This window comes from Myotis myotis, unplaced genomic scaffold, assembly GCF_014108235.1.
Source record: "Myotis myotis isolate mMyoMyo1 unplaced genomic scaffold, mMyoMyo1.p scaffold_m19_p_13, whole genome shotgun sequence".
In the NCBI taxonomy this organism is placed as follows: Eukaryota; Metazoa; Chordata; class Mammalia; order Chiroptera; family Vespertilionidae; genus Myotis; species Myotis myotis.
Window position 1 is genome coordinate 55,797,908 of NW_023416317.1, and position 22,459 is coordinate 55,820,366.

The window sequence follows — 22,459 nt, forward strand, 5'->3', positions numbered from 1 at the left end:
CTCTCTGAAATCAATAAAAAAAATTACATATATATATGTGTGTGTGTGTGTATATATATATATGAAGGTGAGCACCCAACTACGGATCACAAGCTTTGGAGGAAAGAGCGGCATGAAAGAGCCCCTCAGTTCAACACAAGAAACACTGCAGCCATGAGTTCCCCGGACAGCCATTTACAGAAGTGAAATTGGTCTTCTCGGTGCGGGGAGGCGTCTTGGTGGCGCCGAGCAAACTCCATTAACAAAGCATCTCTGGCTCGGAGAGGAGCCGCGCTAAACTCACCGTGGTCGTGGTTGTGGTCGTGGTCGTGGTCAATGGGCAGGATGGACAGGATGGAGATAGCCACGTGCAGGCTCGCGAGTGGGAAGTGCGGCACGAGGAGCCCTCCTGGGGGCAGCGCGAAAGGGCAGAGGAAGGAAAAGGTTTCAAATAGTAGATAAAGCCCTGGTCCGGGTGGCATCACCCCGTGCCCACAGGGCGCCGCTCCATCCCGGCCAGGGCACATGCCAGTCGCAGGCTTGATCCCAGTAGGGGGCGTGCAGGAGGCAGCCGATCAGCTGTTTCTCTTTCCCTCTCTCTAAAAATAAAAACGTTGAAAATAATATTAAGTAAATAAAAGAACGGAGCACAGACCCAGAAGTTCCCGTCACGGTTGAGTGCGGTTCCCGAGAAGGGAGAGCGGAGCGGAGGAGGGGAGCCTTCCGAGCGTGCACCCCCAAGGTGCCCCCCAAGGTGAGCCAGATGGGGCTGCGAGCAGGTCGCCGCGGGGCCCCACGACTGATGCGATTCAGTGTCTAAGGGGGGCCGTCCACCAAGCACCGCCGCCTTCTCGGCCCCGCGTGGTGGTGGCGGGGCTCCACGCTGGAGGGAAAAGGCACTGAAGCGCTGAGCGCTGCGCCACCTCAACTGTCACCCAGGGTGCGGGCGAGGACGGCGTCTTTGTGAGCTGTTTCCATCAGGCTCCTCCCAAGTGCTGCTGGGAGGTGAACTGTGACAGAACACGCGTCCGGAGACTGAGCCGGCGCGCGGTCACTGACAGAAGCGCGGAGGACAGGTGCCCGTCTGAAACTCCTACAGACAGGAGTTTTCTATTTATATATGTGCATTTCTTTTTAAAATCCTCCCCAAGGACATGTGTTTAGTTAGTTTTTGCTGTTGTTAATCCTCACCCGAGGAGTGAGGATGCATTTTTCCATTGATTTTTAGAGCGTGGAAGGGAGGGGGGAGAGGAGAGGGAGAGAAACACCGATGTGAGAGAGACATCAGGTGGTTTCCTCCCACATGTGCAACCCAGGTATGTGCCCTTGACTAGGAATCGAACCCGAGACCCTCAGGTGTGAAGGCTCTAACCACTGAGTCTGCCGGCCGGTGCCGAGGATGTTTTTGTCTATTTGAGAGAGAGAGGAGAGGGGAGGGGAGGGGAGGGGAGGAGAGGGAGAAACATCTATCAGTTGCCTCTGGTGCACACGCTGACGGGATGGCACCACACCCTGGGCGTGTGCCCTGATCAGGAATTGAACCCACAACTCTTTGGTGCACAGGACAACGCTCTGGCCCAGTCACACGGGCTAGGGTGCACGGCGGGCATTTAAAGTTACAGGGAATTACCTGTGAGGGTCGGATGGCTACTTCTAGGTCCACTGAAGCTCTAAGCAAGATAACAGAAGGCTCAGAGCGCATCTAAAGGCAATTACACTCTAAGTGCAAAAGCAGCGGCCTCCTCCGAGCCTATAGAGATGCTCTCATCTACCCGGGAAGCCGAGGGCAGAGAAAGCCAAGGGCCAGGCCAGGACACGTGGCCAACCTCTTGCGAAGGTTCAACTCTCCACCAAGGTAGGGTGCTGGGCCCAGATCCGGGCAGGAGAAAGAACGGAAGTCTGACACGTGGGCTGGGATCCCCTGGGTTGCTGGCCCCCCAAAACTTGCATTCCCGGGCCCCCCTGGACCTTTTGAGTCTGAAGAAGCATGGCAGGCCTCCCTAAGCTCACAGGTGGCCACGCGCACAGACCGTGGGAAACCGACGACACAAGCGACAGAGGCAAGTACATGACACTCAGGTGACCCCGCTGTTCCCCACCACCCCGTCTCGGCTCAGACCGTGGGCTTACGGGGCCCCTTGGCAGCAGCAGACAGAGGAACACGCCGGAGCCCGATGTGTGGATTGTTGAGCTTAGGATGGGCGTGCCACCCCAGCAGGCAGCAGCTGAGTGGAGCCTCCCGCCAGGGAGGCCCGAGAGGCAGTGGTGAGGGGAGGTCCTCTCCAGGGCGGCTTCCGGCTGCGCCCTCTTGTGTGGGAGGAGACGTGCCTGGGGGAGTTGAAGGGGACCTCGTAGCAGTGGCGAATGGCTACGGGTCAGCTTCCTGGAAACACTGGTGGCTGATACAATGAATACCCATAAGCTTTTTATTAAAAAATTATGTTTATTGATTTCAGAGAGGAAGGGAGAGGGAGAGAGAGAGAAACATCAATAATGAGAGAATCATGGATCGGCTGCCTCCTGCACACCCCCCACTGGGGATCGAGCCCGCAAACCCGGGCCTGTGCCCTGAATGAGAATCGAACCGTGACCTCCTGGTTCACAGGCCGACGCTCAAGCACGGAGCCACGCCCGCCGGGCCTCATAAGCTTTAAGCACTTCATATTTTCATAAAGTTTGTCCAACTCAGCCTTTTTTTTTTTTTTAAGCTCCACACATCTTTTCACCATCAGTTTTATCACATCTTCGCAGATTCCACTTCAGGGTGTAGTGGGTTAGTGTTTTCTCAGCGTCTCCCACAAGCACTTGCCTTGGTTTCATGCAGACGCTCACAGAGCCTGGGTCCTCCCGTCACTTCCAAGTTGGCAGCCGCCCCCTTGGACGAGCAACAGCTGAACGGTACTGGCGACATCTGCCGGCTCGCTAAGAGCCAAGGAAACCCACTCGAAACCATCTGGCTCGCCTTTAATTGACTATTGATTTTATTCCCAGCGTCTTCAACTCTTGGCACTGCTCACTCACGGAAAGGCTAATGGTGTTAAGTTTATTTTCTCCGGACACAGGTTTTTTTCTCTTCCAGTGGCTACAATTAAACATGATTTAATTAACTCGCCACTCGTCAACATCTCCTCTCGCCCGGCGAACGAAGGAGCAGTTGGGAAGCTGCTGGCAGACTCGCCCGTCTTTTATTTTCGGGAAGACAGTCACTGGGATGAGAGTCAACGCGGAGCGCGGCCACGTTTCACGCTCAGCGCTGTCTGGGGAGCGAGGACCCTGTGGGTGGAGAGAGGTCTGGCGCCCGTAGTGTTAGCGCAGCGAGTGCCTGCGCCACGCACGGCGCGGCCTTTGTCTTCAGTGCGACGTGCAAGGCTCACGTTCCCCCCGTTTCTAGTTTTGCAGGATGGGTAGGCTCTGGCCACGGAGAATAAGTCACAGCCTAGCAGTGCGTGTGGCCCGCCAAACACGGGGTGCTTTGCTGTGTGCAACCGATGGCAGACTGGGGCGTTCGATGGGCCAACTCGTCTTGTGCCGGGATCCCTAAGACCCACTCTGAGATGGGAGTTGGCCTGTGCTCTCGTAAGGAAGTGAGTGAAGTATCCATCTTATATAAAAACTGCTGTTTGGAATTTTAACCCTGATAGTATGGCTTCTGTCTTAAATGATAAGGAAAATAAGACTACACCCATTCCAGAGAGGCCGTAAACTACGCCCAGACAGAGCTGTCAGTGCTGACACCCAGACAGTCGCCAGGCCTTGAGATATGGTCTCATGGCCCCTTCCCAGCACACAGGCCTTATCTCTCAGAAGGCCCGGAAGTTTCATTCCAAATTTGGGAGACAAAGGACTGGAAAAAGTATAAATAAAGAGAGTTTCCTCCATATTGGGGGCCCAGAATTTGAAAGACACATTTTTCTCTGGGCCTGCACCGAATTTAATGATAAAATGTAACTCCTGTAGTCGGCACCGCAGTTCAGCCCTTGCTACGGCAGGGGGCTGTAACTGTAGTCGCTGGCCAGCTCAATAAAGGCTCCTAAATCTTGATCTGAGTCCCTGGTGGTCGTCTTCCTGGGTCGCCCCATTACAGTGAGGAGTACAATAGTGGGCGAGGAACGAAGCTGACCTGTAACACCCGCACACTGACCCCAGCCAATCCTACAGAACGCGTGGCAGCTGCAATGGCTCGTTCAGAATCATTCCCAGTTCAGGCCCGGGGGCGGGGGCGGGGGCGGCCTGGCCTTCGTTTTCTCCTGCACGCCTTTGCCAGGGCTGCCGTAACCAAGTGCCACCCATGCGTGGCTCAGAGCAGCAGGCATTGGTTGTCTCACCTCTCTGGAGACCAGGAGTCCAGAATCGATGTGCTGGCAGGGCCGTGTTCCCTCTGAAACCAGAGGGGGATGATCTTTGCTTCCTTCCGGCTTCTGGCGGGGCTTTTGGCGTCTTTGGAGTTCCTTGGCTTACAGATGCATCACTCCAATCCCACAATGCCAGGTGTCCTTTCTGCAGTCTGGCAGCTTTTGCTTAGCTGATTTTTAAAGATGCAGGATGGAGGTTTCTTGGATTTTTTTTTTTCTTCTTCTAGAAACAATGAGACTTGGAAGCATGGGAAAAGCATGTCGATGCTGGGGTTCACGTTCAGAGCTGAGTCTCTGAGTGAGGCAGCGCTGGGACCAGGTGTCGGCTCCGTGGCTGATCCGCTGGGAGACCAGGGTGAGCCAGGTAGGTCTCTGCACTTCATTTTCCTCACCTGTGAAGTGCAGGGATGTCATCACTCCCTTGATCTTGCCGAGGACATTAGAACTAGGGACTAGACCAGTGATGGCGAACCTGACACGCGTGTCAGAGGTGACACGCGAACTCATTTTTTTGGTTGATTTTCCTTTGTTAAATGGCATTTAAATATATAAAGCAAATATCAAAAATATAAGTCTTTGTTTCACTATGGTTGCAAATATCGAAAAATTTCTATCTGTGACACGGCACCAGAGTTAAGTTAGGGTTTTTTCAAAATGCTGACACGCTGAGCTCAAAAGGTTCGCCATCACTGGCCTAGACTCTGGGTGACTGATGTGGGCCTTCTTAGAGTGGAAGAAAGGCCTTTTTCTTTTTCTTCTTCTTCTTTTTTTTTTTTTACTGTGGCCTTTCGAAATATATGAGAAGCACCTGGCAATTAAACCCCAAATTGTTAGCTCCTCTGGTTCAAACAGCCCTTCTGTTCAAACTGAAGGACAACATAAGCTACTCTCAAGGCTACATTCTTACATACATACCCTCCTCCCTGCTGGTTTACAACCCAGGGATAATTAGTAGAAAGTTCCCTTTCCCCCTCCTCTTCAAACAAACCTCCTGCATTGAGTGCCTGCCCCCTGGTGGTCAGTGTGTGTCATAGCGACCGGTCGTTGCACAGTTCGGTTGATTTGCATATTAGGGTTTTATTATATAGGATATCGTCGCTTAAATGAATTAAATTCGTTGAGTGGACACCAGCCAGGCTTTAGTGCGTATCATGATGTACTTTTGTGTCCCTGGGTCAGTGTCCAGCCACTGTGCCAGGAGAGAAAGGACAGGTATCCTAGGTTTTCCTCCAGCAGCTCTGCTGCTGGGCAAGGTCCTGGTGCTGAGTCACAGGCGCCCTTGTGACGTCATGGCTCTCCCCCCTTATCTCTCCTGCCTCCAGAGCTGTGGCTGGAGAAGCACGGACCCCTGAGGGATGGGAACATCTAGCCCCTGACCATGGGTAATTCAGTGCAGATCTGAGGCCATCTGACCATCTAGCCCAAGTCCTGAGCCAGCGTTTAAGGTTTTGTGAATTGCGTTCAGACCCACCCAGGCTTTCTCCGAGGGCGTGCACTGCCCAGAGTTTTTCCGGGGGGGGGCAGGGGGCAGGGGGGGTTCTCCCCAAGTGTGAGGTCCTAGGACAGGCAGGAAGCTGAGAGTGGGGTTGACTTGGCACCCAGTCCGGGGGGGGGAGGGCACTTTTACTTTTTCCCATGGTTTTCTCTCTAGACCAGCGGTTCTCAACCTGTGGGTCGCGACCCTTTGGGGGTTGAACGACCCTTTCACAGGGGTCGCCTAAGACCATCGGGAAACACATATATAATTACATATGGTTTTTGTGATGAATCACTATGCTTTAATGATGTTCAATTTGTAACAATGAAATTGGGGTCACCACACCATGAGGAACTGTACTAAAGGGTCGCGGCCTTAGGAAGGTTGAGAACCACTGCTCTAGACGCTGGTTACAGGAAGTTAGCAAACCTTCCGCATTCAGCATGACCTCCCGTCGGAGATCATGCTGAGATCACAGTGCTTGAACAGAGCGAGAGGGGCAAGAGCTGGGAGAAGGGACTCCACCTCCTTCCGTGGGGCTCAACTCGACTGGGTCGGGGAGAGCTTCGACCTGTGACATCTCTGGCCCTCGCGGCCCGGTGGAGTGACCCCAAGGTGGATGCCCATGTCGTGTTGTCGAGAGACGCCAGCGAGTGCAAGGGCACTTCTCAACGTGACACCAGGACGGGAGGCATAAACCCAGGGTGTGCCAGGCCGGCGGGTGCATGGTCCCCGCGCCCAGAGCCGGGGTGAATGGGGACTGGCTGTCCTCCCCCCCCCCACCCCCCGCCGTCTCCTCCTCAGGCTGAGCCATGAGGGTCTGGCCAAGGTGTGTGCTTGTGCCGGGGAGGGGGCCAAAGCGTGTGAACCCAGAGCCCACGGGGTTGGGAGCTACAAGGCGGGGACTGTGTGTGGGGAATGCAAAGGCCAATGTGCAGGAAGACTGGGGCTGGAGCGTGTGTGTGCATGTGTGCACGTGTGTGATGTGTGACATGTGCATGTGTGACGTGTGCACGCGTGTGATGTGTGCCTGTGTGATGTGTGCATGTGTGCACATGGAACTTTGTACTGATGTCTTTACTAGGGTTTAAGCACTTTTAAAAAAATATTTTTATTTCAGAGAGGAAGGGAGAGGGAGGGAGAGAATCATTGATCGGCTGCCTCCTGTACGCCCTCCCCCCACACTAGGGATTGAGCCCCAACCTGGGCCCGTGCCCTTGACCAGAATCGAACTTGAGACCCTCCAGTCCACAGGCTGATGCTCTATCCACTGAGCCACACCAGCCGGGGCAGGGGTGTCTGTTGCTAGAGGATCGGGGCGCCTTCCTGGCGCACCTGAGGGCGGAAACGCGAGTTTCCTAAGTGCCCCGTGTTTTTCCTCCTGACAAGCTTCCTCAGAATCAACCAGGAGGCGGAAGATCATGCCGACGCCTCAGGCAGAGACACCGGAGGACGCGGCGGCTCAGGCGGCGGCCGTGTCCATCCAGGCCTGGTGGCGGGGCGCCCTGGTGCGCCGGGCGCTGCTGCACGCCGCGCTCTGCGCCTGCATCATCCAGCGCTGGTGGCGGCGGGTGCTGGCCGGCCGGCACGAGGAGGGGCGCTGGGCAGCCCTCAACGAGTACTCGCGGCGGGAGTGGGCGGCCGTCCGGCTGCAGGCCTGGGTCCGCATGTGGCGCGTCCGCCTCCGCTACTGCCGCGTCCTGCACGCCGCCCGCATCATCCAGCTGTACTGGCGCTGGCACAGCTGCCACACCCGGGGCTGCATTCGGGGCAATTACGACATGAAGGAAAAGCAACTGAACCTGCACCTCGAAATCTCTTTGGGTTCGCAGGTTTACAAACTACGTCAGTCCATCCCTCTCCCAATAAAGGACACGTCAGATCTGTAATTCCCGTGTCCCCGGCTCTGTCAGATCCGTTTCAAGGAGGTCGTCGAGCTAATGGCGGCAAATACGGGCGTCTCCTAAATCAGCTCCCAGGCAGCGGCCGGGGTTCTGGGGGGCAGGGTCCTGTGTGGAGGAGGGTTGAGCCCCTGGGGCTGGAGGAGCAGGGCCAGGGATGGATTAGCAATGTCTGCCCTGGGCAGGAGCCTTGGGGCTGCGCCAAGTCGGCCAACCAGGGACACCCCTTCCCCATGGGGTCTGGATAAATGGCATGGTCAGTCATTTTACAACCTGTATCATCTTTTAAAATATACTCTTTTTAAATTGTGGTAAAATATACATAACATTTACCATTTTTTTAAATGTCTTTATTTTTTAAGTTGATTTTTAGAGTGAGAGGAAGGGAGAGGAAGAGAGAGATAGAAACATCAATGATGAGAATCACTGATCGGCTGCCTCCTGCATGCTCCCCGCACTGGGGATCGAGCCTGCAACCCAGGCATGTGCCCTGACCCGAAATGGAACCGTGACCTCCTGGCTCATACGTCGACGCTCAACCCCTGAGCCACACAACATTTACCATTTTTAAAAAATATATATTTTATTGATTTTTTACAGAGAGGAAGGGAAAGGGTTAGAGCAGGGGTGGGCAAACTTTTTGACTCGAGGGCCACAATGGGTTCTTAAACTGGACCGGAGGGCCGGAACAAAAGCATGGATGGAGTGTTTGTGTGAACGAATATAAATTCAAAGTAAACATCATTACATAAAAGGGTACGGTCTTTTTTTTTTTTTTAGTTTTATTCATTTCAAACGGGCCGTAGTTTGCCCACGGCTGGGTTAGAGAGTTAGAAACATCGATGAGAGAGAAACATCGATCAGCTGCCTCCTGCACACCCCCCACTGGGGATGTGCCCACAACCAAGGCACACGCCCTTGACCGGAATCGAACCTGGGACCCTTCAGTCCGCAGGCCGACGCTCCATCCACTGAGCCACACCGGCCAGGGCAACATTTACCATTTAATAGACAGCTCACTGGCATTGGTTATATTCGCTTTGTTATTGAAATGATCAGCACCATCGCCTCCAGAATGTTATTCGTCTTGCAGAACTGAAACTCTAGGAAGCATTCTCCACCCTCCCCGCTCCCAGCCCCGGGGAGCTGCCATGCTGCCTTTCCTACCTGCGAGATTCATTGATCAAATGCCTCACAGGAGTGGAACCCTGCAGAGTGTGTCCTTCTGTGACCGACCGCTTTCCCTTGGCACCGTGTCTTCGAGGCTCACCCTGTGGTCTGTGTCCGCATCCCTTCCTTCCTCGGGCTGGCTCCTCTCCGCTCGGGGCAGAGCCCACCCTCTGTCCGCCCTGCGTTAGATCCTTGTGGGCCTGTACCCACAAGTGGAATGGCTGGGCCAGATAATTCAATTTCTCTCACAATGTATTTTTATTGATTCCAGAGAGGATGGGAGAAGAGGGAGATAGAAACATCAGTGAGTGAGAGTCATGGATCGGCTGCCTCCTGCACGCCCCCTACTGGGGAACCAAGCTCACAACCCGGGCATGTGACCTGACCAGGAATTGAACTGTGACCTCCTGGTGCACAGGTTAATATGCTCAACCATGGAGCCATGCCGGCCCGGCCGTATAATCCTACTTTTAACTTTTTGAGGAACTGCTCTGCCAATTTCCGTGGCATCTGTGCCATTTTCCATTCTGTTGGGAGTATTTGAAAGGTAAACAGGAAAGAGAAAAGAAGGGAATCCGAGAATGCAACTCTAGGAAAAGCCGTCTGGGCAAGAGGGAAGGGCTGGTAACGGTGAGGTCTAGTGCTGCGCCGCCCGACGGAATGGTTAGTCGCTATTGAAACTTAATTTAAATGAAAAAAAATTTAAAAAGTTCAGTCCTTTAGCTGCACTGCTAGGCACATGTTGCTGCTGTTAATCCTCACCCGAGAATATTTTCCCATTGATTTTTTTTTTTTTTTAGAGAGAGTGGAAGGGAGGGGGAGAGACAGAGAGAGAGACACATCATGTGAGAGACACACATTGACTGGCTGCCTCCTGCACATGCCCTGACCAGGGGTGGGGTGGAGCCTGCAACCGAGATAGGTGCCCTTGACCGGGAATTGAACCTGGGGGACCCTTCAGTCCCCAGGCTGACGCTCCGTCCACTGGGCCAAGCCGGCTCAAGCAGCAGCAGGCACATTTACAGTCCTCCACGGCCACGCGTGACTAGCGGCTGCAGCTAGGACAGCACAGAGGCCGACATCACAGCGCTCCACGGAGCAGCCTGTTGACGGTGACCAGCGGCGGGTGGCCGGGGAGCATCCAAAGGGTCGTCAGACATAGGAGTTGGGAGACGGGGAGGGACACCTTGGCTGAGGGTGAGGTCAGCAGGAATGGAGACAAGGCGGGGGTTTGGGAAATACGGAGGAATCCGCCCGCTGCTCGGCCGCGGGGAGAGGAGTCCGGGTGAGGATTGTGGGTGCAGATGAAGGGCCTCGAACTCGTTTCCTACGAGTGCCCGGGTTCCCACCTGCCCGTCAGCATGCCCAGTGCCCCGCCCCACAGAGGCCAGCGCCTGTCCTCCCCTGCGGCTGTCACCTGCTCCCAGGAGTCAGCCAGGTGTTGGCGTTTTCCCCGGTTCTGGCCAGAGAGACCTTGGTGTGTCCCGGCGCCAGGCTGACAGAGGGGCCCGGAGCCCATTCTTCTGGGCAGAGGACCCCACAGGCTACAGGAGGGGTGTCCCTCATATCCTGGCGGGGGGGGCAGGGGCTGGGGCCTGGCTCTGTCATGTGTCGGCGTAGACCCGGACCGCAGTTTCTGTCTGATAACCAAGTCAGCAGTACCCGATCATTGTTGGTTCAGAGCCGGGGCCTCACGGGAGGCAGCGGGGAACCTCACGGGAGTGGTTTTCCCGGGAAGGAGAGGCGGCGGCAGGCCCGCGTCCTAACCTTTCTATTCCCTGGGGGTGACCACGCGACAGCACATCAGGTCAGACCTTTACTGGGGACAGAGGCCCCGTGCCCCTGCCCCGCGGCCTCAGGGGTTGGTGATCTCGATGTGGAACTGCAGGTGGGTGGCCGTGACCACGCAGTGTCCCCGGAGGAGCGCGCAGGTCTGGCAGTGGTGGCTCTGCCAGTGGCCACGGATGACGTAGATGGCGTTGAGCACCTGGCAGTATCGCCAGTGGACGCGCCACATGCGGACCAAAGACTGGAGCTTGACCACCGCCCTCTCCCGGATGGCGTAGCTCACCAGTGCCTCCCGCCGCCTCCTGTGCAGCCGCTGCTGCAGCGTCTGCCGCCACCAGCGCTGGATGGTCCAGGCCCGCAGCGCGGCGTGCAGCAGCGCCCGGCGCACCAGCAGGCCCCGCCACCAGGCCTGGATCCTCCTGGCCGCTCTCGTTCTTCCTTGCTAGGCAGAGACCAAAGACACCTCAGGAAGCCCCTGCCACCAGCTCCCGGGACTTGCTGCAAGGGTCTCTCTCTCTCTCTCTCTCTCTCTCTCTCTCTCTCTCTCATATATTTTTATTGATTTCAGAGAGGGAGAGAGAGGGAGAAAGAGATAGAAACATCAATGATGAGAGAGAATCATTGATCGTCTGCCTTCTATACGCCCCACACTGGGGATCGAGCCTGCAACCGGCCATGTGCCCTGATCGGGAATTGAACCAGGACCTCCTGGTTCACAGGCCGATGCTCAACCCCTGAGCCCCGCCGGCCGGGCTGGCCGTTCACTCTGGTCACAGTCAGACCCACAGCCCAGGCGAGCAGGGCATGGAGGGGAGGAGCCAGCGCCTGAGGTCAGAGGCGCGTGCTCCGGGCTTTTCTGAATCACAGGAGATTTACGCACCGGGCACGGGGGCGGGGGTTCCTCTCCTTGTAACATCACATAATGAATCTCTTCCCTGTTCTTGACCTTAATTAAAATCAGATGGCCGTCTTTCTGACCTCAAAATTAAACGGGAGACATGCATGGATGAGTTAGATGCAGCTTCTCTCTAGGGCCTCCCGCTGCCTCAACATCCCCTCTTTTCCCAAGATCTCTGAAGTCCAGGGCGGTTCCCGCCCACCCCGGGCCAGCCGAGGAGACCTGGCTGTGTCTCTTACACAAAATCGAACCGACATCGCGGTCTTTAGATGGTTCGCTGGCCTTGGCGTCTCTGCTCCCCCAGCCTGGTGGGAGTCCTACGAGGGAGAGAGCGATGAGCTCACAATTGCATTATGACACGAGGATTAGGACACCTGCCCTCCTGTCGTGTCTTCCTCAGAAGCAAGCCCTGCCTGCTTCCCTCGCGACAGAGCTGTCCCAGGGCTCTGCGGGCAGGTGACGCATTCGAGTGCCCCCCACACCGGGGCTCCCCTCCAGGCAGGCCCATGCATGTCCTTCTCGTGATCGACTGCTGGCAGGGACACGGGCGGTACCCGCTTCCCACTGGGTGCTGCCTGGAGAGGAGGAGTGATGTTTTCATTTGCGTGGAATCACACCTCTGGGCCTCGGAAGCCCCGTTCATCGCGGAAGTGCAGCTGGGTTTCAGTAGAGCCAGACGCAAAGCGAGTGTCTAGTGTCCGTTCCAGGCTGCAGCCCGTCCAGTTCAGCATCAGGCCAGGTACAGCCCATTGGCCCAGTGTGTGGGGTCCATGTGGCCCAAGGCCAGGAAGCAGGAGCGAGGGAGCCTGGCGAGCCAGGAGTCCAGCGCCACACACCGAGGGGGCCAAGGACACAAGCGAAGCCAAGAGCGTGGTTTCTTTGTCAAGTGTCCCGAGTTCCCAGACGATCGCAATGGCCACGCCCACTCTGGCCAGTGACCTGTTCCCAGGTGTGACTGACGGCCAAGTACCTTCCCCACATCACCCCAACTTTACTGGGCACGGGGCTCGTCTCCTCCCTGTCCAGCCCTCCCCGCAGGGATCTGGGATCTGCGGGAATAGACCGGTGCCTCCCCGGGGAGTGGAAAGCTGCCCACATGACATTCTGGTGGCAGTGGCCTTCCCTGGGCTCCTTTCCTGTCGTTCATCACTAGGCTGATGACAACGGTATCTCAGCCCCCGGGGGAGCGGGAAGGACCACGGCAGTTATCTCCAGACAGTTCTAGTGTCTTCTCAGACTTAGCATGTCCTGTCTGCCCCTGATTCGGGTTTCAGCACCCCAGTACCCCATAGGAAGCAGAGACCAGACGAATCTAGAAAACAGTAAACCAAAGAAGGCTATTGAAATTCCACCCAGACTAAGGCACCACACGCAGGTAGATTCCTATCCAAAGGGTTAAAAACTTACCCATTTAGGTATTTCCAATGTGACAAACTATTCAACACTATTATTAAAGCCTAGAGGCCCAGTGCATGGATTTGTGCACCGGTGGGGTCCGTTGGCCTGGGTGTGTCCAAGGGAGGTTGGCCAGCTGGGGAGCGACTGCGGGAGGGCTCCAGGACATGTCCGGCTGTTTCACCCAGTCCCAATCGGCCGGACCCCAGCAGCAAGCTAACCTACCGGTCAGAGTGTCTGCCCTCTGGTGGTCAGTGGGCATCATAGCGACTGGTCAACCTGTCGAACGATTGGACACTTAGCATATTAGGCTTTTAGATATAGAAATAGACATTTCTGCCCGTCCGATGTGGCTCAGTGGTTGGACATCAACCTATGAACTAGGAGGTCAGGGTTGTTCCCGGTCAGGACACATGCCTGGGTTATGGGCTTCATTCCCCAGTAGGGGGCGTGCAGGAGGCAGTGGATCAATGGTTCTCTCTCTCATTGATGTTTCTCTCTCTCTCTCTTTCTGAAATCAATAAAAAATTTTTTTAAAAGATGGACATTTCCGTCAAGGCTTCCACCGTGTCAGTGCATCTCGCCAGGATCTTGACTAAGTGCATTGATCTTGTGGCGAAAGGCGACCGTCATGATGCTGAGTCCCTTCTAAGACAATGGACTATGCACATGAAACTTTTCATCGACACATAAAACCGTGGATGGAAGGGGCCACATGCTGACCTGACCTTACCAGCTCAAGGAAGGCCTGCATGGCGGTCTTGCAAACTCTAAGAACTGAAGTCACCACAAAGGATGGTCTGAAATTAAACTTTAACCAAAAGCAGTGATGGTGGGTAGTCATGTCCTAGGCCGGTATCTTCCCTGACAAGGTCAATCTTTACCGTAACTGAGCCTGTCTGTCTTTTTGCATCTACGGTAACATACCCTTGAAATGTCAGGGTAACTTGTAACTTCCCTTTTTCTGGACCCCTCAGGGCACAACCAAATGCTCTGGGCACCAGGACAGAGACCACAAAGTCCTTCATTGTTATTGGCATCATGTTAATTGTTGACGGTTACCTATCCTGCACCCACCTGAGTAAAAGAAGTGTGTGTCTATCATTTTACTTTTTATCCAATCCCAGCGGTCCTCCCCCCACCCCCCGCCCCCCGCCCCACACTCACTTTGCTTTCTCCCGCCTCCCTAACCTGTCACCAATGGAGCTCATGTAACCCGCCTACGGCTCCTCCTTTGATTCTAATGCATAAAAATGGGTGAAAAACCGCCATTCTCTGGAGCACCAGCCCAACCTCCGTTGCGGTTCTGCTTCCTGGCAATTGTCAACAGTTTGGCTCAAATAAACTCACAAAAATTCTTTACAGGTTTGAATGTTTTGACGTTAACAAAACTTACCCTTTAAACGTGTGCAATGCAGTAATTTTTAGCATATTTACAAAGTTGGGCAATTATCACCGCTATTTGTTGTTGTTAGTATTACCAATGTCCCCCATCCTCCCCCTTTCTGTTCCCCTCCACTCAACCCCTGCCCCACGCCAGGCCGTCCCCAAACTATTTTCCGTGTCCACGGGTTGTGCATGTGTACCTATGTGATCTTCGGTTAATCTCGTCCCGTCCCCTACACCCCCTCTTCCCCCGCCCCCTGAGATCTGTCCGTCTGCTCCCTGCATCCAGGCCTCTGGACCTGTTTTGCTCACCGGTTTATTGTGCTCATTGCATTCCACATGTAGTGAGATTGTGTGATATTGGCCTTTCTCTGACTGGCTTATTTCGCTAGCCCCACAGTTCCCACGTCCATCCATGCAGTCGCCAAGGGTGAGACAGAGACGCGGGGACACGGAGTTGGAGCAGACCTGGTCAGTGCTTTATTGGGAAGGGGATGCATTCCGTAATCCGGCAAATCTGTGACCCCAGAAAGATCTCCAGTTCAAGTCCCAGCTGGTTTGCTGTGAGTTCGTACCTGCCCTGGAAGAAGCCGCTGGTGTGGCAGCTGTGCCAGCGCCAGTACAGCTGGATGATGCGGGTGGCCTGCAGCAGGCGGAGGTAGCGCAGGCGGACGCGCCACATGCGGACCCAGGACTGCAGCCGGACCGCCGCCCACTTCTGCCGAGCGTAGGCCTCCAGCACCGCCCGCCGCCGCTCCTCCCGCCGCTGCGCCTGCACCCGCCGCCACCAGCGCTGGATGACCGAGGCGCAGAGCGCGGCGTGCAGCAGCGTCCGGCGCACCAGGGTGCCCCGCCACCAGGCCTGGATCTGCGTGGCTTGCTGCTCCTCATCACGGGGCTTCTTTACCTGTAGGGAGGGGTAGCCAGGAAAAGGAAGGGACACTCAGGACCCGGTCCCCACCCACCTCAGCCCCAGGAGGTGCCAGGAAGGGGTCCTGGTCCTTTATCAGCCACAGCCCCTGCCTCAGAAGGTCAGGGGCACCGGTCCCCACCTGTCCATGGGGCTCACCTGCCCTAGTCGTCACCGGGTGCGTGGAAAGAGGGCACCATGGTCTCTGGGTCAAAGGGCCAGCGTGTTCCACCTGGGCTTGACCTCCTACCTGAGTGCAGGTGGCTTCCCTTCAGGGCCCAGCCACGGGCTGCAGGCGTGCGCCCTGGGCTGGCCCCCCATGCCCGGTTCCAGCTCCCTCCCCTACCTCCTGTCTCCCTCCGTCAAGTCCCAGGGCCTCCCTGGCTTCTTGCTCACCTGCACTCTTTTGGTTCTCACACCTTCAGCGAGCACACATGGGCGCATGCGCCTGCCCACGCTCCCACACGATTTGGGACTTGGGTTCCCCTTTACTTGGCAATGCCTTCCCCTAACACAGCCCTCACCACCCACTCATGGCCAGGGTTTCTCCTCCCTACAAGCGACTCTCCAGGTCTCACCCCACCTTTCTCAGCCCCGGAGGCGCCAGGAGAAGGGCAGAGCCAGGGAGGAGCCCCTCTTTGTCCACTCCAGCTCTGGGTAGGGCAACCCCGTATCTGGGGAGCTCCGGGGCCTTCTCGCTTTGTGATGATTGTTCCCGAGGCATCACTCATAGCTCTGTCTTCCCCTCACAAATGCATCCTGGTTGGATGGCAAGTGCCCTGAGCACCCCATGCTGTGGGCCTCAGAGAAGATGTCCCCTCACGGCGGGGGCGATGTGGGTGAGAGGGGGTGCAGGCTGGGTCAGTGTCACCCTCAACGGTGAGGTCCCCACAGACCCACCTTTTGTGCACTGGGTGGGGACAGAGGGTCTTTTTCCTTCATCTCTTTATTTTTTTCACTCCTTTGCTGGTATTTTTCAAGGTACTTCTGTATCTCTGCGTCCATCTTTTCTCCCTTGAACTAGAGTCAGAGGAGAAATGTGTGGGTTGGTGGCTCCTGCACAACCGTGTGCCTTGACCACCACGTACCCCACCTCCTGACTGGCCAAGGGACCTCAATGCAGGATGGCATCTTGCGGCCCCTGGAAACCCACCTTCCCCTGCGGGCACTGAGGGGACTGGCCCTTTCAGACCCCTCTCTCTCTCTCTCTCTGACGCAACATCGAATGCCCATGACGTGGAAATCGGTGGTTCCAATCCCTCAGGTCTCTCATCCCCCAAATTGTCCATTGTCAGGCGCTTGGTGGCCCCACCGCGCTCAGGTGTGCGCGCCTCCGTGGAATCCGTCCACGTGGCTGCATGTTTCCGTGGTTCGTTCCCTTTTATCGCCGAGTCATCCTCCATGGCGTGGATGTGCCATAATTTGTACCCACTTGGTGGTCTCCACTCTTTGGCTGTTTTCTACTATGACATCTTTATACACATTTTAGTGTGAACATGGGTTTTCAACTGCTAGGCTTATACTTAGGAGTAGAATGGCTGGGTTATCTGGTGGTTCTATGCTGAACTTCCTGAGAGGTCACCGAACTGTGTTCCACATTTTACATTCCACCCCACGCTCCGTTCCTACCCCCACGGGTGAGACGTCAAGCTTCTTCAGTCTCACTCTCTGCTACGTTGCTTCTGCAGAGGTGATACCAACAGTATCTGCCGATGGACGACGTGGCAGGTGGTTTTCGATGGTGGCTTCCCTTCAGGGCCTAGCTGGTTTGGCTCAGTGGATAGAGCGTTGGCCTATGGACTGAAGGGTCCCAGGTTCGATTCCGGTCAAGGGCACATGCCTTTGGGTTGCGAGCTCGATCCCCGGCAGGAGGCGTGCGGGAGGCAGCCAATCAATGATTCCCTCTCATCATTGATGTTTCTGTGTCTCTCCCTCCCTTCCTCTTTGAACTCAATAAAATATATTTAAAAGAAGGCAAAAGTCAGAGACCAGGAAGGGTGGAACCCAGTGTTGCTGGGTCAGCTCTGAGTCTGACAAGGACCAGGGCAAGGCCTCTCCTCCCCGAGCGTGAGGAGCAGTTGTTACCGACGAGTGAGAACCGAGGGAGAGAGGGCGTGTTCAGAAACTTTCACAGCCGATGGGACGCGTAATGGTAGGCATGCTTAATCTATAGTTAAAAATAAGCCTTAGGTTGTATACACCTTTTCCATTTGCTTATGTTTAAAAAGGTGTGTTTTCACGTTTACACCAAGGAATGCTACGCAGCAGTAAAAACGAAGGATCTCCTACCCTTTGAGACAGCATGGAGGGACCTAGAGAATGTGATGCTAAGCGGCATAAGCCAGTCAGAGAAAGACAAGTATCCCATGGTCTCACTCATATGTGGAATCTAATCAACAAAATAAACTGTTGAACAAAATAGATCCAAAGACATGGAAGCATGGAACTGACTGCTGAATCTCAGCGGGAAGGCGGGGGTGAGGGTGGGTGGGTGGGTGGGAGATCAACCGATGAATGCGTGTGCGTAGATGCATCACCCACGGACACGGACAATAGGGAGGCGAAGGCCTGGGGCCGGGTGGGTAGAGGGGGGCATTAGGGGAAGAAAGGAGGCAGATGTAATGCTTTCAACAATAAAGACTTAAAAATAAATAAAAAAGTAATGACGTAAGTTTTAAAAAATGTTTTTATTGATTTGAGAGGGAGAGGAAGAGAGAGAGGCAAACATCGATTGGCTGCCTCCTGCACACTCCCTACCGGGGATGGAGCCTGCAGCCCAGGCCTGGGCCGGGACTGGGAACGGAGCCGGTGCCCTTTGGTGCCTGGACGACGCCCAACCCACTGAGCCACGCCGGCAGGGCCCGTTTATTTTTCTCATAATGCATTTTTGTTGTTTGACGGAAGAATTGGTCTACGATGGGTCGGACATTTTAAGGAAATGGTCCCTCCCCACAGACAGCCCGAGAGGCAATGGCGCCCAGCGAGACCGCAGGGGTGGAGGCTGAGGTAGGACGCAAGTCAAGCTCGCTGGAGGTCAGAGGCAGGGCCGCCAGCAGGGTCCGCCCCAAGATGGGGTCATGCCTAGCGAGGGGGAGACGGCAGTGGCAGCCCTGTCGTGTGCAGCGCCCCGAGAATCTGGTCCTCAGGAGGGAGGGGAGGCGGAGCGGACGTGCTTCCCAGCCCGATACCTGCCACCGCCCAGAGGAGAGGCCCCTGAGCCTGGGGCCCGCGGCACCGGCACCGAACCAGTGGGCAGCGCTGCTCCCAGGAGGGCTGGCCACGCGCCTGCCTTCCGTCTGGGGGCTGGCGGAACAGAAAGCTGGTGCGTGCGAGCCGGGAGCCCCAACGCAGGATGACCTGGCCACGGGACAACAGGGACAACACTCACAGGAGGTGCCCGGTCTTCAGGGTCACAGAGCCCAGCCCCTCCCGGGCAAGTTCAGGCGGCCAGACGTGCTGGGTCTGGGCGGGGCCTGGTTCTGCGTGGAGGGCCGGCTCGGGCGCCCCATCTGAGGTGGTCCCTGCCCGTGTTTCCCGGGGGCGAGAGGAGGGGCTGGGCCTGACTGTGGCCCCCGAGGAGGCCTGGGAGTCACCGACACACACCGACCCGGCCAGACGTTTATTGGGGCCGCAGAGCCACCTACACGGAGAGAATCTCCACGCGGAACTCCAGGTCTGGGGCATCCCCCGGGCGCCGCGCCTGCGGAGGCTGCAGAGCCCGCGGGTCCTGGCGATCCTGGATCTGGAAGCGGAAGCCGCTCTGGGGGTCCCGGGAGAGGCAGACGGTGCCGCGCGGCCGGCAGTAGCCCCGGTGGCACTGCCACATGCGGAACCAGGACTGCAGCCGGACGGCGCCCAGCTCCTGGACCGCGTAGACCTGCAGCAGCCCCCGCCGCAGCGCGCACCGCCGCCGCCACCGCAGCCCGCGCCACCAGCGCTGGATGGTCCAGGCGCGCAGCGCGGCCACCAGCAGCGTCCGCCGCACCAGCGTGCCGCGCCACCAGGCCTGGAGCCGGCCGGCCGCGCTCCTCCGCTTCAGTTCCTGGAGTCGCCTCCTCTGAAGCTCCTGCCCAAGCAAAGCAGAGGGTTCCCGTGAACGCCACCGGCCACCGGCCACCGGCCACCGCCGCGCGGCTTCTCCTGCCGGTCAGGGCCCGCCTTCCCCGGGCCCCTGCGGGCCTGGCAGCCTGGCCCGGCTTCGCCGCGCTGCCATCTTGTCCGTGGCCGTGGCCGCCTCTGCTCACGCTCTGCGTCACCGTGTCCTCGCCTGGCAGGCGGGATGCTTGCTTGCCCCGTGGTCTTCTCGGCTTCGTGGGACCAGGGGGACACTTTCCAACCAGAAGACCCGGCCGGCAGGTGTGCAGCACCCAAGGGTGCCCGCGAGGGTGAAGCTCTGCATTGTCGCCCGCGAGGCCGTCGGACGCCCCATCCCTGCCACGGCCTCCCTTCTCCCGACTTCCACGCCCACCTCTAGGTCACCCACCTCCTCTGGGACTAGGCCAGCCCATCTCCCCTCTCCAGTGCCCCCTGCCCTGTGCCCTCCTTCCCTGTGGGCTGTTTGCCCCCCAATCCACATCCACCGATCAGTCGTCTCTTCCTACTTAGCATGCTCGCTCAGGGGGATGGGGGGATCTGTGGGGACTGGACAGCAACCCTGAGCCGACGGCATGGGACCAGGGACGGGCCCTCCACTTGCGAGGACCCTGGGTTCCGAGGGGCCATGATTTGTGATTCTCTCCTGCACCCTGGTCCCCCCTCCCCCGCCTACCTTCTTCTTCAGTGTCCGTCTTCTTATCTCCTCCTCCTCCTCTTCCTCAAAGTCCTGCTTCTGTAAGAAAACGTAGGGGGAAAGCACGAGTGAGGGCCAGTCCCCGCCGAGTCCCCAGCTCCTCACCCACCCACAAGTGCTGCCCCCGCCACGGTGGCTCCCCACCCCGGGGAGCGGTCCCCCCTCTCCCCCCGGCGCTTACATAGCACTGGTTGCCCATGGCTGGAGGGCAGAGGTTCAGATGTTAACACCCCTCAGGTTGCTGCTCCATTGGGCCTGGCCAAGCCCGGACGGGGTAGAGGAGGGGAGCGGTGATGTCACAAGGGCCCCTGTGACCTGAGGACCAGCCTGCCTCTCCAGGCTCCACGTTGTCAGGTAAGAGGAGGCGCTGAGCCTTTCTCCTGCGGGAGGAGCCGAGGTCTCTGCTGGAGCCACAGTCCCGGGAGCCTGTCCTTCCCCGAGGGGGTCTCTGGCCCGTCCGGGCCCACAGGACCGCGTGTCTGCAGCCACTGGAGCAGCTCCCACGGTGCCGAGGGAGGAGCAGGAGCGTGGCTGTCCCCGGCCCCCACCCCGGCCACGGCATCCTTCCTCAGTCGGGGGGCGGGGATGCCCTCCTTTTCTGGGGTTTGCACCGCAGGTGGAGGGCTCTTCCTGGCCAAGGGCACGTACCTGAGTTGCAGGTTCCATCCCTGGCCCTGGTCGGGGTGCATGTGGGAGGCAACCCATCGAAGTATCTCTCTCACATCAATATTCCTCTCTCTCTCTACCCCCATCCCTTCCACTCTAAATCAATCAATCAATCAATCAATCAATCAATCAATGGAACAAATATCCTCAGAGGAGGATTAACAACAAGACAAACAAGCCCTCCCATCCTGCATCTGAAGCCTAGGCGTCTGGAGGGCTTTCCCACACGTGAGTCATGACGTGGGAGGCAGGGTTCCCCCACAGGAGACGCTCTGAGGAGGAGGCAGGACCCGACCCCTATTCAGGCTGCTTCTGAGGCCAGCGCCCTACGGCCCCGCCCCGCTCCCCAGCGCCTCACCCCTCCTGAGGGACCCGCGGACAGCGCCTGGGAGGGGTTGGCTGGCCGCCTCCTTCCCAGGCATCATCATCTTCCCACCGGGAGACCAGGGTGTAGCTTCTCCCCCTTTAGGCCCCAACGTGATTTCGTGTCTATGCTCCCGTGGCCGTGGCCGTGGCCGTGGCCAGGAGCGCTCCCGCCTGTCCCCTCTCCTCCCTGCGCGACTTCGCAGCAGCTGCTGATGTGAGGAAAAACGATGAGGAAAACGTTGAAATACGCACAAAACATGACCGTGTCCTGGCGACCTGGCAGAGCTGTTTTTCTCTTCTCCGCGGATGCATTCACGGCTCAGGCACCCCGTGACCGTCCACGGCAGGCGGCGCTGTGAGGGGCCCTCCCGCGTCCCCCAGCAGCCGGGCGGCGTGCTGAGTCATGAGACAGATTGTCTCCACAGCGGCCTCACCCCTGTCAACCGCTTCCTGATCTTTGCTGAACGGCCGCGTGTGGCGTGGGTCACCTTATGTGCGGAGGTGCATGTGTCTGGCCGGGGACGCGAGCGCCTGGGGTTCCTGGGGGTGAGGACCCCGACCCGGGCCCTGCCGGGCTGTGTGAGCGCGGGCCAGCCGCTCAGCCTCTGCGTGGAGCTGCGGGGGGCGGGGGGGCGCGCAGGCAGGTGCAGGCCTTGGAGAGGTGCCTGGTCCCATGCTGCTCCGTGCCCTTGATGTTTGTTTATTATTTATTACTTTGGACACCCCTGCTCTGTGGCCTTGGACACGTGCCCTGAACGCACAGCAAGGCCTGCCGAGCCCACGGCCTCCCCTGAGGGCCCCTCCCCGCTTTGCCCAGCGCCATCCCGGCATCAGCCACACGGCCACCCTCCAGAGGGGCCCTTCTCGTGTGGAAATGCGATCACGTGGTCGGTGCCCTGGGCTCCTGGCCATTTTCAAGGTGAAATTCAACCTGTTGGGCACAGTATACAAGGACCCCAGGCCGGGGCCACCATGGCCGGCTCCCTCTGCATTTCCAGCTGATTCCGACCGTGTACACCAGCGCCCCCGCACTCGGACCAGTGCCCCTCCCGCCTCACCCCTCCCGGGTCGGCCTGTCTGCTTCTGTGTAAACCCCACCAGAGGGTGATCCCAAAGCCCCGAGGTCGAGGCTCATCCGCTTTCAACACCACCAAGTCGGCACCTCCCCTGCCGGCCAGCAGCTTCCCCAGGAGTAGCCACACGTTTTCTGGGAAACGTGCCAGGGCTTCCAGGACACCGGCCGCCCAGCAGGGGACGGGCCAGGGCGCCCCCGGTCCGCTCAGCACCTCCAGGTTTCCACCTGCAAACTCTGAGCTTTCAGCATTTTACGTTGTAAGCTTACCTGCCGGGTGTAAAAGCTCAGAAACGCCCAGGCCTTGGGA

The 22,459-nt window shown here is 57.6% G+C and overlaps 2 protein-coding genes across 2 annotated transcripts; one reads left to right on the forward strand and one right to left on the reverse strand.

Annotated features, from left to right (window-relative positions):
• The first annotated feature begins 4,589 nt into the window (after nucleotides 1-4,589).
• Nucleotides 4,590-7,697, forward strand: LOC118668629 (IQ domain-containing protein F5-like). The gene is made up of 2 exons (XM_036333821.1): nucleotides 4,590-4,695; nucleotides 7,198-7,697. The coding sequence occupies exons 1-2, from the start codon at nucleotides 4,590-4,592 to the stop codon at nucleotides 7,695-7,697; spliced, it is 606 nt and encodes a 201-aa protein (XP_036189714.1).
• A 3,037-nt stretch (nucleotides 7,698-10,734) lies between these two features.
• Nucleotides 10,735-11,822, reverse strand: LOC118667875 (IQ domain-containing protein F2-like). Its single transcript, XM_036331537.1, has 3 exons — nucleotides 11,805-11,822; nucleotides 11,548-11,640; nucleotides 10,735-11,109 (listed from the first exon to the last, which is right to left on the reverse strand). The coding sequence occupies exons 1-3, from the start codon at nucleotides 11,820-11,822 to the stop codon at nucleotides 10,735-10,737; spliced, it is 486 nt and encodes a 161-aa protein (XP_036187430.1).
• Nucleotides 11,823-22,459: the final 10,637 nt, after the last annotated feature.

Coding starts and splice junctions, on each gene's coding strand:
- LOC118668629 (XM_036333821.1), top strand. CDS start 4,590: ATGTCGATGCTGGGGTTCACGTTCAGAGCTGAGTCTCTGAGTGAGGCA. Junction 4,696..7,197: donor GGGAGACCAGGGTGAGCCAG/GTAGGTCTCTGC, acceptor CCTCCTGACAAG/CTTCCTCAGAATCAACCAGG.
- LOC118667875 (XM_036331537.1), bottom strand. Junction 11,110..11,547: donor AACCCCCGCCCCCGTGCCCG/GTGCGTAAATCT, acceptor GTCTCTGCCTAG/CAAGGAAGAACGAGAGCGGC.